The 14,452-nt window shown below is 38.8% G+C and overlaps 1 protein-coding gene across 1 annotated transcript in view; it reads left to right on the top strand.

The window, feature by feature from the left end:
- LOC124775606 (thymic stromal cotransporter protein-like) overlaps window positions 1-14,452 on the top strand; it is a 92,572-nt gene that overhangs the window by 48,429 nt on the left and 29,691 nt on the right. The window contains exons 5-6 of the mRNA XM_047250438.1: window positions 355-492; window positions 12,357-12,440. Of these exons, the coding sequence (XP_047106394.1) occupies window positions 355-492; window positions 12,357-12,440 (222 nt within the window). The remainder of the gene's footprint in view (window positions 1-354; window positions 493-12,356; window positions 12,441-14,452) is intronic.

Genomic DNA, 14,452 nt, shown 5'->3' with positions numbered 1-14,452 from the left:
ACTGCACCACCTCGCTCGGTAGTAGAGTACTGTTTGTATTAAGTGAATGTCAAGAGTATCAAACGTAAAGCTGAAGTTCTAATTTATAGAGATTAACAGTTATAATCTGATATTGTAGTGCACATTTATAAATTGTAATGAATGCATTTGTAAGAATTTTTACTGCTTCATCATGAATTCACATTCACTGGTATTTTTTTGACAGCTATGGTTTATTCATGTGATGCCTTGTTTATGTGAGCATCATGGCAATTATTTTTATTGACAGTGAAATACAATGAAAATTTTGAACTTGCACATATTAAGTAGATGCTCTCAAGTTCAATCATACATATTCTCCTTCCTACATTGCAGGTACCCTGCTGGGGGTGATGTTGTTCGTGCGAATGCTGAAGTTGTCCGATGGTTGTGTAGCACTCATTACTTTTGGCTGCAAGATCGCTGGCTACCTGGTGCATGCCTGGTCCCCAGAGTCCTGGTACATGTATCTGGGTGAGTACATCACTCCTCCTTTACCTCACAGTCCTTAGATGGCCTTTATGATATTATAAGACACATGGAAAGTAAGCCAGTATTGCGTTTTTATCATCAGCTTGTTCAGTAACAAACTGTTTCACTGCTGAAAATGTTGCAGAATAAGCTGTCATCAGAATAACTCATTTACTGAATAAACCATTCTCTAAATAATTAAACATTTAATTCTTTTTGTTATGTCCTACAACTCATTTCATACTGTTCTCCAGATTCTGCATTACAGTTTCTACCATATTCTGCAGTTCCCCTCTCCATTCCCCCCATTGCATATATCTTTGTTCTAGATTAACTAGTCCAGAATGTCAGTGTATGAATCACTCCAATCTGTTCCACCTCCTAGTAAGAATCACTCTTATACATCTTTCCCCGCCTATTCATTATATCATTACTTTCCATACATTACATCTTCTTGTACCCCCACTTTACAGTTACATCTAATTTTTTACAGTCCGCATTTCGCTTCAGTACCATTATATATAAAATTAAGGAAAGTCAACCATTCTCCTATAACAGATTGATGCGCAGAACACTTAACAGAAAACAACATTCACACTGATCAAAGAGTTCACAGGTGTACTACCAGTTCATTGTGCCCAAAAAGCATAATATTTCAGAAATCAGACATGTTGTTACGGTCAGGTGTGCTGATGAACTGAGCTTCTGAGGGTGTGCAGCCAACTTATGTCAGCTTCCCCTGTCAGCCATTATCTATATAGTCCATGCCCAGAGTCATGCACTGGTGGTCACGGAGACACTAGCGTCACCATCTGTGGTAGTACTGATGTTGTAGTTCTGTTCCACCATTGACACCAGATCATTTCTGTGGCCTCTATAATGGCATTGTCCCAGTAGTTGGAAGTCTATGCCAAGATCCTGGTATGTTGATGCTCCATCAAGTGATTCTTGGACAAACAGTGCTTTGCGATCCCCCACTTGTTGGGACAGGTCAGTCAAGTATACCTGCGATGTTCTCAGCAATGATATTTGAAGGTGCATACTGTCTGTCCATTAAAAGTCTTTCCACATTGACATGAAATCTGGTATACACTGGCCTTCTACAACCTGAGATCATCTTTGATGCTTCACAGTAATGCTCGTATTTTATTCAATGGGCAGAAGAGTTTTTACTTGGTGCTTCCTCAGTAAGTGCCCAATTTTTCCTGATGGTGCACCACTGTGTGGTATAAACGCAGTAGCTGCCTCTTCCTCTGTGACTTCTCCCATCCCCAGGAATGGTAAGGAAGAGCCAACCACTGCCTTTATACCATACACTGGTGCGCTATTGGGAAAAATTAGACACATATTCAAGAAACACTGAGTAAAAAGTGTCTTTTTCCTCCCCAATAAAACATGACCATTATTGAGAAGCATCAAAGATGTCTTGGTTTGCAGATGGCTGGCATGTATTACATTCTGTGTCAATGTCAAAAGATGTATATTTGACAGTCAGTGCACACTGTCGAAGATCATTTCCAAGAATATAACAGGTACAGTTGACTGGCCTATCCCAACAAGTCAGCAGTTGCAGAGCATTGTTTGTCTGAGAATCACTTGATGGAATACCAATGTACCAGGATCTTGGGACGAACTTCCAAATACTTGGACGCTGTCATTAGAGAGGCCATAGAAATTCACATCAGAGACAATCTCATCAACTGATATTGCGGCTATAATCTTAGCAAGGCTTGGGAACCAGCACTGAGTTTAATTAAGAAGACTCTCAACAAACAAACTGATCTGGTGACCAGGGCAGATAGAGCATCTACATCAACACCACCAAGGACACTGATGCTATCATTTCTGTGACTACTGTGGGTGCAGACCATGGATGTAATGGTTCACGGGGTGAAGTCAGCCGCATGCCCTCAGAATCTCAGTTTGTCAGCGCACCTGATGATGGTAACATGTCTGATCACCAAAACATTGTGCCTGTTGCACACTGTGAGTGGGCAATACTTCTGTGGACTATTCAATCAACAAATACACCAGGAGAAACTGAATAATCACAACATTTACACTGACTTTTGAGCACTAGCTTGTTTTACAGCAATAGTAAGTATACACATTACATGAAATATATTCACAGTTGCGAATATGGACAACCACCAGCAGTATAATGGAGTGAAAACAATTAAAATTTGTGCCAGACTGGAGCTCAAACCTGGATTTATTGTGAGCGGTCACCTTACTATTAGGATATCTGAGCACACTTCATGGCAGACCCAAACGTCCATATGTCATCACTGTTTCACTTTTACATCCATTATGTATATTACCATGCAAGGGAGAGATTTTAATTTAAAGTCACCTGCCTGGTGTTGGTGGATAAATACAATATTACAGTGCTTGTGTTGTTCAGAATTACGATCATTGTTCCTTCAGACATGCTTGCTTATCTGGAACAGGCACTGCAGTGACTACAGTCATTATGAATAAATTAAATGCATACACAGCTGTGAATATGGACAACCATCAGCTGCGTAACGGAATGACGACAATGAAAATTCCTGATAAGCGGGCAATTCGGGTTGCAGTTCCACGCAGCACAAATTTTCATTATTGTTGTTCCATTATACAGCTGTTGGTTGTCCATATTTGCAACTGTATATACATTTCATGTATTTCATAATGGCTGTATTAATCACAGTGCCTATTTCTTCAGACATGCATGCATGTCTGAAGGTACATTCCATTGAATTTCCAAACAACACAGGTAATGCAGTATCGTAGTACAAACATTCAAATAGACAACCACACAGGTACCCAAACACACACTCTTGTGGCCATGGTAAAACTGGAGTCTTACTGTGGCCACGGGAGTGTGCGTTTGGGTGTCTGCATGGTTGTGTGTGTGAATGTATGTGTTCTGTTGCTAGAAAAAGAGCTAGTGCTCAAAAGCTTGTGTGAATGCTGCTTTCTGTTATGTGTTTATGTGCTCCATGCATTGATGCACTATGGGTGATTGGTTGCCTTTCCTTAATTTTATGTATTGCAACAGCTAGGAATTATCTTCATTGAAATACCACTCCATGCTCCACAGTTCCAGTACACTATTCCTTAATTCTGAATCACTGTTACATAACATTAAATTTCATCTGCCATCTTTGCTTCAGTCATCTAGTGTAATTTTGCCTACTAGGTATCAAAATCTTTCATCTCTTCTTTAGTATCCTACCCACTTCAAGATATTTAATTGTTTCTTGTTTACAATTATTGTTATTATCCTCAGTATTATTGCTTTTGAGCTGTACTAAACATCATCATATCCAGAATTTTTTCTGATTTTTCCTTGCTTTTTACCCAGAAAATTACTCGCTTGGAAGATGCCCACAATTTGCTGTTGTTGATAGTCTGCTCAGTATGCAATCACTAAAATAAACATGTATCACATCAGAGTCCTTCGTTCAAAACCCCTTAATGAAAATACTTATTTCTGCAGATGATGGACTAGAACATTATCCATTCAAAAGAGAGGGGTCAGATAAGAGGGGTTGTGGGAGAGGGGGGGGGGGGGGGGGGGTTGTTTGGGGAAGGAGACCAGACAGCGAGGTCATCGGTCTCATTGGATTAGGGAAGGACAGGGAAGGAAGTCGGCCATGCCCTTTGAAAAGAACCATCCCAGCATTTGCCTGGAGCGATTTAAGGAAATCACGGAAAACTTAAATCGGGATGGCCGGATGGGGATTGAACCATCGTCCTCCCGAATGTGAGTCCAGTGTCTAACCACTGTGCCACCTCACTCGGTCATTCAAAACAAACTAACAACTAGATATTATGTTACTGCAGATGTTGATAGTGTAATCTGTTAACCAGTACCACAGATTGTTTGGTGACAACTTCTACACTAGTGTGCCAGAGATGAAAATCATGGGGCACAACAAAACATGTCTTCCAGTTGGGGCAACTGACATTGCAGACTCCTGCCACAAAGGACATCAGTTGAATTATTAGCACAATCCTATAGAGTATAGCACCTGTTTTAATAACTGTCAGCAGTTACATGTAACGAACAGACTCCAAAAGAGCACCATGCTGATCTGTGATTCCTAAACAACTGCCAGCAACTCATGAAGACTGTTAAGAACTGAATTCAACAGATGACAAGGGGTACCCAAAAGAAACCACACTTCATTTTCAAATTTATTTATTTACTTTTTGAACAAGAAACCTCCAGTTTCCTTCGAAGTCTCTACTGGCACTAATACACTTGTCTAACTTTTTTTATTTCATTATTTGAAACATTTTCAAAGTCTTATTCTGTGATGCCTGATTTATTCTGTGATGCCTGATAGTGCCTCGCAGTGCCACTCAAGCATTTCCTCATAGGACATTTGTGATATTTTAAGAGTTCCTGTACCAGTTTTTCTGAGCATGAAACTGAACCATGCGCTGTTCGTAAGAATGAGCCATTACAAAAATGACTTGCACTCAAAGTAACTGTCACTAAAATGGTTATAATTTCAATTTCAGTTTATTGCTCATAACACATAATTTTACAAGCATGTGCATTTTCAGCTAAGTATAAAGTTTTTACAATTACAATTTTTTTAGTTTACATTATTTTGTATTACATTACAGTTCATGAGAAATTCAAGTAATGAGGGCATTTTTGGATAAGCCACAGACAGAGAAAAATTTTTTAGAGTACAGAAGCGTATAATAAGAGTAATGAGTAGTGTAAATCCAAGAACATCATGTCGAAACCTATTCAAAGGATTGGGCATATTAACCACAGCTTCTCAGTATATTTATTCCTTAATGAAGTTTGTTGTAAATGATACATCTCTTTTTCCAACTAACTGCTTAGTACACAGTATCAATACTAGGAATAAGAACAATATACATAAAGATTTAAAATCACTTACTCTTGCCCAGAAAGGAGTCCAGTATTCAGCAACGCATATTTTCAATAAGTTACCAGCAACCATAAAGAATTTTTGGTGGCCAACTTCTTCTATTCCATCCATGAGTTTTTCTACAAGTGCAGTAGACCATTTTAAAGAAAATTTATTGTACTTTAATTTTTGACAATACTTTGTTGTAACAGCCAAGTAACTACCTACTGTGTAAATGATGGATGTATGGAAAGCAGATGTAAGTCTTAAGTCTATAAATAGTGGAAGTTTAATTTTAAATCTTGTACATAATCTGACTGTTCTTAACTGAGGATCACTGAAATGAATAGTTTACTTTAATTTTTGACAACACTTGGTTGTAATAGCCAAGAAACTAGCAAATGTCTGAATGATGGATTTAATGAAAACAGATGTAAGTATTAAACCTGTAAATATTAGAAATTTAAATTTAATTTATGTACATAATTTTACTGTTTATTGACTGAGGATCATTAAAATTAATGAAACTCAAGTTTTTCTAATTACATTTTTGTAATGTGTTTATCTGACATGTTCCACACCCAGGAGGATTCCCTCTTTTATGGGTCTATGGAATGAATAATTAATCTAATGTAATCTTGACTCACTATTTAAAATCATCCCCTGTCAACATCTCAACTTTGTTCAGTAATAACATGTTTAAAAAAAGAGAGCTTTCTGCTGTTAAAGTGAATCTTCTGTTAACCTATGAAAGTCTTTTCTACGCCTTTTTTCCTAGTTGTGAACATCCATGTTTCTTTTTGTGATCTTAGTTTCTTCTTTCACTAGCATAATAGTTTCTAGTACATACATGGTATAAACTGTGAGAATATTGTGTCTAATGAATAAAGGTTTGCAAGAAGTTCCTGATTTTACTCTTGCTACGATCCTCAAAGTTCACTTCACCCTTTTCGTGTTAGTTTGGCATGTCCAACGCCACAGTACTATTCCATAAGATAAGAAAGGGTACACTAATCCATAATATGGTCCTTGGGTTTCATAATTAAGATATGGTGATAATGTTCTTAATATGTATAGACTGCGTGTTATTTTTTTACAGACATAATCAGCTTAGTGCTTCAATGAAAGTCGATCATCTACATGTAAACCCAAGGATTTACAATCTGTACAGGTTTTTGGTAGAATTTCATCAATCATGGTATTTTGTCTGTTTGGACCACTTGATTTAAAATTTATAATATTAGTTTTTCTATGTTTACTTTTAGGTTGTCTCTTTCCAAGTGAGCTCTTGCTTTTTCAATAAAGTTATATGTCTCTTCAGCTAGGCACAGCAGGCACCAGATGTATCATCTGCATGCATAGTGATCAACTGCTTATTGTCAAGAGAACTTGGAAAATCATTTACACAGCATAAATAAGATTGGACCTAAAGTGGAGCTTTGAGGAACACTAAAATGTATATTTCTAAAACTTGACCTTCTACTCTCCAGTGTTTCTCCATTAGAGTATACAATCTCTGTGCACTACCGTCTACCATTTAAATATGGTTCTAGCAGTTGAATGAGTTTTCCAGTGACACCACTCTTTGCAATTTTTGATAAGAGCATGTCATGATGTACTCTGTCAAAAGCCCTTGAGAGGTCTGGGACTACTCCTGCTGCTTGGGATTTTTCATTTATTTTTTGAAGTACATGATGGACAAATTGTATTGCTTATGAGGTGGTACTTCAACCTCTTCTGAAACCATGCTGTAAATCACCTAATATGTCAGTATTGTTGTGATGTTCCAAGATTTTTTTAATATTGTTTTCTCTATCAGTTTGCTGAAAGCTGATGTTAGAACAAAGGATCTGTAGTTCTTTAGACGCTTTATTTCCTACTTTTTGCATATTGGTTTAACTACAGCCAGTTTTGACTAGTCAGGGAACACACTGTCTTCAAGAACACAGTTTATTAGATGAACTAGTGGTTTCATTGGTCCATATTTGCATTTCTTCAATAGATATGGAGAAATTGCATCTAATACAGCTGATTTTCTGTTTCTGAGGTTATGAGTAAGCTGCAGAATGTCATATGTGCTTACTGTGGGTAGTATATTGCAGTTCTGTTTGTTACTGGACTGAAATGTGTGCTGTATATCCTGTTTCATAGAGACATCATTTTTGACAGTACATATGAAGTAATCGTTAAAAATATCAGTGTTTCACTGATCTAACATTTTGTGGTTGATTCTCCCAAGTATTTGTTATTTTTGTGCTTGAGAAGGATGGTGTCTGTAGCAAAACACTGTACATTCAATTTGCTGTCTACTACTTTTTGGATCTGTTTTATAACTAAGTCCTTCCCTAGTCCATTAAGATGTAAGCCATGGGATGTGTGGAATCTTCTTCATATGTCCACAAATGTAACATTTTTTGATCTTGTGCATATATGAGGGTTGGAACTTTAATAGTGGCAACTATTTATTTACAGCTCGTACAAAACAGATATGTGTTTCAAAGTTTTACTGAACTTCAAAGTAGTCACCAGCATTGTGTATACCCCGTTGCCAGCAATGTGGAAGTCGTAGGATACTTTTAGCAGTGCCAGTTGTGTTGACAGTTCAAGCAGCACGGTCTATTGCCCAAACAATTTGTAACAGTTCTGAAGTGAATGCCTTGAAGTGTTTCCTTCAATTTAGAAATCGAGTTGAACTTACAAGGCCTTAAGTCAGGGTAGTGCAGTATGTGGTATAGCACTTAGCAGCCCCATCAGTCAAACAAATCAGTAACAGCTTGCACTGTGCATGCTTGAGCATTGTCCTCCAAAATGATGGTCAGGTCGTACAGAAAGTGTCATCACTTCTGTCTCTATGCTGTTAATTTTTGGAACACAACCTATGACTAGATTAGAGACAGAAGTGATGACACTTTCTGACCATCATTTTGCAGGACAATGCTCAAGCATGTACAGTGCAAGCTATTTAATTTGTTTGACTGATGGGGCTGCTAAGTGCTATATCACCTACTCCGCTGACTTAAGCCCTCATGAGTTCAACTCAGTTTCTAAACTGAAGGAAACACTTCATGGTACTTACTTCAGAACTGCTACAAATTCGTTGGGAAATAGACCGTGCCACTCAAACTGTTAACACAACTGGCACTGCTAAGAGTATCCTAAAATTCCCACATCACTGGCAATGAGTTGTACACAATGCTGGTGACTACTTTGAAGGTCAGTGAAACTTTGAAACACATATCTATTTTGTACGAGCTGTAAGTAAATACCGTATTTACTCGAATCTAAGCCGCACTTTTTTTCCAGTTTTTGTAATCCAAAAAACCGCCTGCGGCTTAGAATCGAGTGCAAAGCAAGTGGAAGTTCTGAAAAATGTTGGTAGGTGCCGCCACAACTAACTTCTGCTGTCGAATATATGTAGCGCTACACAGGCATGCTTTGTAGGCTCAAAGATAAATACTGGCGCCAAAACCTCTGAGTCAGTAAATAAATTAAAAAAAAAAAGGTGGAAGACGAGCTTTTTTTTCTCTGCCCCGAGTTTCGACCACTGCATTTTCATACATTATCCAACGAAGTAAATACAAATTCCGTATTGTTCATCTTCGAATGTAGTAGAATTTCAATGTACTACGAAAATCCGACTGGCAAGACTGTTTGGGATGTTTTTCAATATGGCCAACTCTACGTTCTGAATTTCTTCCTACCTGTGAGAAGAGATGGTTGCTAATAGTAACCTGATGAAATGTGAATCACAAGCAGTATTCTCTTCACCATTCACCATAAGAATAATACGAATATAAACATTTTGCCATGTGTTCTTCCGTGTTTGTTGCTATCTCATTTAAATCCTGTCTGCCTAATAAACTACGAAACCAGAGTGAGACAACAGCAAACGCGGAAGAATACACTTATCGTGTCATGTTTATATTCGTATTATTCTTAGCCTAATAGTGATACAGTCAGAAATGAACCATGGCAACTGACTAGATTTTTAAATCTAAGATGACTCTAATTTCTGTGCAGAATTTGATGTACTAAAGAAGCGGCCGCAAAGATTTTCAAATGGAGAAAATTTTTCGCCTAACTCTCGTTCAGAACATGTTCTATCATATGCAGCCTATTATTTGGTTCTTGTTGATCATTATCAAAGAAAGCAGCAGTGTAAGTAACAACAAATAGCAGTCTCTTGACATTGCTTCGCTAATGAGACGATTCGCCTCTTTTTAGTTGTAAGCGGAGGTAGCGCGCACAAAAGCAAGCCATGTGGCGAACGGCAACAGGCCGTAAACACGCACTATCAGAATGCGACAAACAATGCATGACACAGTACAGTGATGCATTTTCAGCTTAGAGTGATGTAAACACCTATAACAGAGAAAACGGCACTTATCAGATCAAACAAAATAAGCAATCGATTCAAACCAAACGAAGCACGTGAAAAAGGAAGGGTACCCATATAAATACAGACGGAGCGCCTGACACATAGCAATGGCTACCTGGTAAAGCTTACGACTCGAACCAAACTACTGTAGCTGTATCGTCATTCATTTGACCTAAATTGTGTCCCGTATTACTATGGACCAACTTTGTTTCGATTTGGAGGTGGGGCCTAAAACTTTTCTCTCCCCTTGAATTTCGAGTCTCAAATTTCAGGTGCGGCTTAGATTCGGGAAATTTTTTTTTTTTCCTTTGTTTCGAGTCTCATTTTTCAGGTGCGGCTTAGATTCGAGTGCGGCTTAGATTCGGGTAAATACGGTAGTTGCCACTATTAAAGTTCCAACCCTCATATTTAGGATCTGTTTATTTGAGCTTCACATTTCTTCATGTACACATGTCCAGATTGGCAAGTCATGTTGATGTGGAACAGAGAAGATGATCATGTTTGGGCTTCTCAGCTCATGTAGCCTTCTTTCAAGTGAGATCACTAGATAAAAGCAGCATTAAGACTTCTTCAGCAATAACAGTTGACTTACTAACTTAGGAATGGTAACTATGTTAGTAACATCAGAACTACAAAAGCTTTGCCCATTACATTACTTCTTTGGATGGAGGGGGGATTGCCCTCTCGAATATTTATCTATATGATATTCCAGCTGTGCTCAGTGGGGCTGACATCACTGAGCTCCAGGGCATTATGAGTTTCATCGTGGTAGTGAAGTGTAGGTCTCATGACTGGTGGGCTGGTGGTGGAGTGGGCCATTGAGTGTTCAATAAAGGCAATGCTTTTTATCTTCTGTACGACTGTCCTTGACAGAGATACCAGTGCGGATGGAGATGTTGCCTCATAAGCTGAGTCATTGCTGGGGTGCTCCCAGTGGAAAGCAGAAGCAATGTTATTCAGAAATGGTGATCCTAAGATATGTTAAACAAAGTTATTTGTTTATGGATTGATTTCAACTCAATTTGGCACAGAAACAACAAACAACAGGACTTGCAAGTATCAATACTGTGGAGTATATAACCTCCTAGCTCCAATAGGAACAGAGATAGGGGTAAAAACAAGTTTCTTCCAGCCCCGAGCATATAGGCTGTCTTGCGCAATATGCATGTTGTGTGGAAACAACATCAGCCTGACAAATCAACCAGCTTTGCTAGGCACCCTACATGTCAGGGATGAGAAACAATTTTCCAGGCCCCTACATGTAGGCTGTGTTAAATAACAGACAAGTTGTATTGGAATAGTAACTACCTGCTTTATCTACCTGCTTTGCATGGAGACTTGTACACTGAAGGCAAATAAATAGTTTTCAGGCCCCTGATGTATAGCCTGCCCTGCATGACAGGAGTTTTGTGGGAGTAGTATTTATTGAACTGTATTGCAGGGGCTACACATGCTGATAACCTTGGCTGGGGCAAGCTGAGATGGATAGAGGAGGGAATGGACAGATTGAGAGGGAGGAGTAAATGGACAGAGAGAGGGAATGAAGGGAAGATGCAGGAGGCAGGTGGAAGGTGCAGAGGTGTGGTGTATAGGTGGATAAGGAAGAGGGAGAGGCAGAGAGATGGGAAGTGAGAGGGGGAGGAGGATATGGTTACAGGGGCTGTGGAAGAAGATATGTCCTATAGCACAACATTAAAGTAAAACTTTGCTACTGTCTTATCTCATGGACCATATACGAATGTTCTTCTCACTTCTCCCTTCTGCCCATGATCAGTTCCATTTCCTAGCATTCTCCAGTGACCTACTGCTCCCACCAATGAGGACTTGAGATAATCTCAATGCTTCAACTTAAATAAATACATTTGAATCTAGTTCCCACATGCTTACAACAAAACAACAACTTTTTTGTTAAATTAAATGAAATAATCAACATAAAAATGCCATACTGTTCGTTTTCTTGTTTGAATATGGAGGACTCTTCTGGTGTGAAACATGTACATAATAAAATGCTTAAAAACTACTCAATATGCAAGCACTCAAGAATGTATTGTAATTTTGGTTCTTGAAATAATAGCTATGGTGCTATGTTGTTATCCAGCACATGACTGATCATGCTTGACTACACTGTTTAATAATTAATATTAGAAATATTTGTTTTAATATTAGGAATATTAGAAATGAGTCTTTGCCAGTAGAACTCCCAGCCACCATACTAACCTGAAAGCTCCTCCCTCCAGAACACTACTTATGTCTAACTTTGAAAAATTTTTGTCTGCCTGTGATGTAGCCAGAAAACATATCAAGTTATAAGCTGCTCATATCCCAGACTCCCCACTGTGTGCTTTCTGTCAAAGATGATAGTGTTACAGCATAGTGAGATAGTCATTGTGGAGTTTGAAAGACAACAGGAAGAGTCTGTGGCAAACTGAAGCTTTGTCTATGAAATGTGCTCAATTGATGTAAATGGCAATGTACAGACTGTGGCACACAAATTAAACTTGTCATACATCATGAGAGTAGCACATACCCTGCATAGAATAAAGGATATCTTTCTCAATTTCTGTATTGATAAAAACTACCATTTTTAGTCATTCAAACTGTGTTTGTAGGTGGGGCTATTGCAGCTCTTGGTGGAATGGTGTGGGTGTTAGCCAGAACAATGATAGCCAGGATGGTCCCCAAAGACGAAATTGGTAAGTCTCTTCATGTTTTGTTGTTATTCTTCATTTTGTTGCTCATGGCAGTTTAACATCATTCTTAATGAAATGATCTCACAAAATTTGTCTTCCGTGTTACTGAACACTTTCTTTGTTACTAACTGATTTCTCATATATTTTAAATTAATCTTGTGCAGTGAGAAATCTATGGCCATTGCAGCCCACATCCATTACAGTAACACTTTTAAAGTACAGTATTACATAATTTTGACAGTATTCATTCTCTGCATTATTTTCTTGTTTCAAGAATAATTTTAGTAAGAGTTACAAAATTCATATATTTTTATAATACCAGAGGTTATAAAACTCTAATTTTTTGTAAATCAAAAGGAGTACTGCACAATTACTGTACTGGTCACTAAATTAGAAACCACCAGCTGCTAAACCAGTGACTTTATTTGACACATTTCGGGTAGTACCTATCTTCATATTGTGACGTGAGCAGCTGAGTAGCAGCATGGAAGGTCATGAGTTCAAAACTCACCTGGACTGTACAATTTTAATTTCTATATTCTGCTCCAGTACATTCTAGAAGTATCCACAAATGTCAAGAATCATTGTACTGGAATGTTCTATAGCTGTATATATACCATACATGTTCTGGCCGGAGGCAGTTCACTCTGCGCTCTTGTATGTGCAAGTGCTGAATAAACATTTGTCAAGTGAAGTTAATGTTCATCATTCATCTAATTACACCTTCTTCTAACGTGACATTATTCTAGTGGAGGTGCTGGGTACTGGAACTTATGATAGTGCACATTATTGACGACACAGCAGCTCCCATCAGGTCACAAATAGTCACCATTTACATGGCGAGAAACCAGAATTCCAGCCATATTCAACACATCGCAACCTACCGGAGACAGAAGAAGAAGAGGATGTTACTATGACAGCAACTGTGTGCCACCACATTAGACATCCTTCCAGGTTCTCTGGTGACGATGGCCAAAATCCAAACAAGTGGCTGAAGGTATATGAGTGTATAGCCAAATTTAAGAAATGGGATGACACCAAGTGTTTGGCTAACATATTTTTCTACATGGAGGGCACTGCCACGCAATGGTATGAGAACAGTGAGGAGAAGTTCACAAGCTGGGAAGTATTCCAGGTGGAACTGCACAAGTATTTCGACGACACACAACAGAAGCGTAAGGCTGAAGATAAATTAAAGTGCGGGGCACAGCGTCCAGGAGAAACTACAGCATCCTACATTCAATACATCTTGGAGTTGTGTAAAATAGTGGATCCTAGAATGAAGGAGGAAGATAAGGTTGCACATCTCATGAAGGGTGTTGCTGAGGACATATATCAAGCCCTACTCCTGAAGGAGGTTTCGACAGCAGACAACTTCATAAAATGGTACAAGTATATCGAGACAATGCATCAAAAAAGAATTACATGCAAGAAGCTTGAATGGCTTCCAAATGTCATATCATGGTCTGTTATGGAGGAAGCAATTGATTTCACAAGTATTCTTCATCAGATAGTGAGAGAGGAAGTTCAGAAGGCACTTGGATTGCACGGCGAGCAAGAAACCGAGACACTTCAAGAGGTCATAAGGGAGGAAGTGGAACAGACATTGAACCCAATCTCTCATCCTTCATTTCTCTTTAAAATGGTAAAAAAGTCAACACTCAGGCGGAGTTATGTTCCTACAATGCCACATGAGGAACCTGCTTCGGCACCAAGGAAGACTGATGCCTGGAGGACCCAAGATAACCAACCAGTATGTTTCCACTGTGGACGACCGGGACATGTGGTGTGCTATTGTCGAGAAAGGTGGTGGATATTTGATGATGCCCTTGCCAGAAGACAGCAGACTGATCTTAGCCAATGCCAATTCCGAGGCAATGAAGATGAACAAGAAGATGTGGGTGCAGGACGACGTAGGTCACCATCGCCACAAGCTAGTCGCTGGGGAGGACGCTCCTCAACACGCCAATCAAGGTCTCCATCTCTGTTTAGAAGCTCCAGCCAATCACCAAGCT

Source organism: Schistocerca piceifrons, chromosome 1, assembly GCF_021461385.2.
Source record: "Schistocerca piceifrons isolate TAMUIC-IGC-003096 chromosome 1, iqSchPice1.1, whole genome shotgun sequence".
NCBI classification, from domain to species: Eukaryota; Metazoa; Arthropoda; class Insecta; order Orthoptera; family Acrididae; genus Schistocerca; species Schistocerca piceifrons.
The sequence above is the reverse complement of the archived record's forward strand: the minus strand, read 5'-3'. Positions and strand labels throughout refer to the sequence as shown.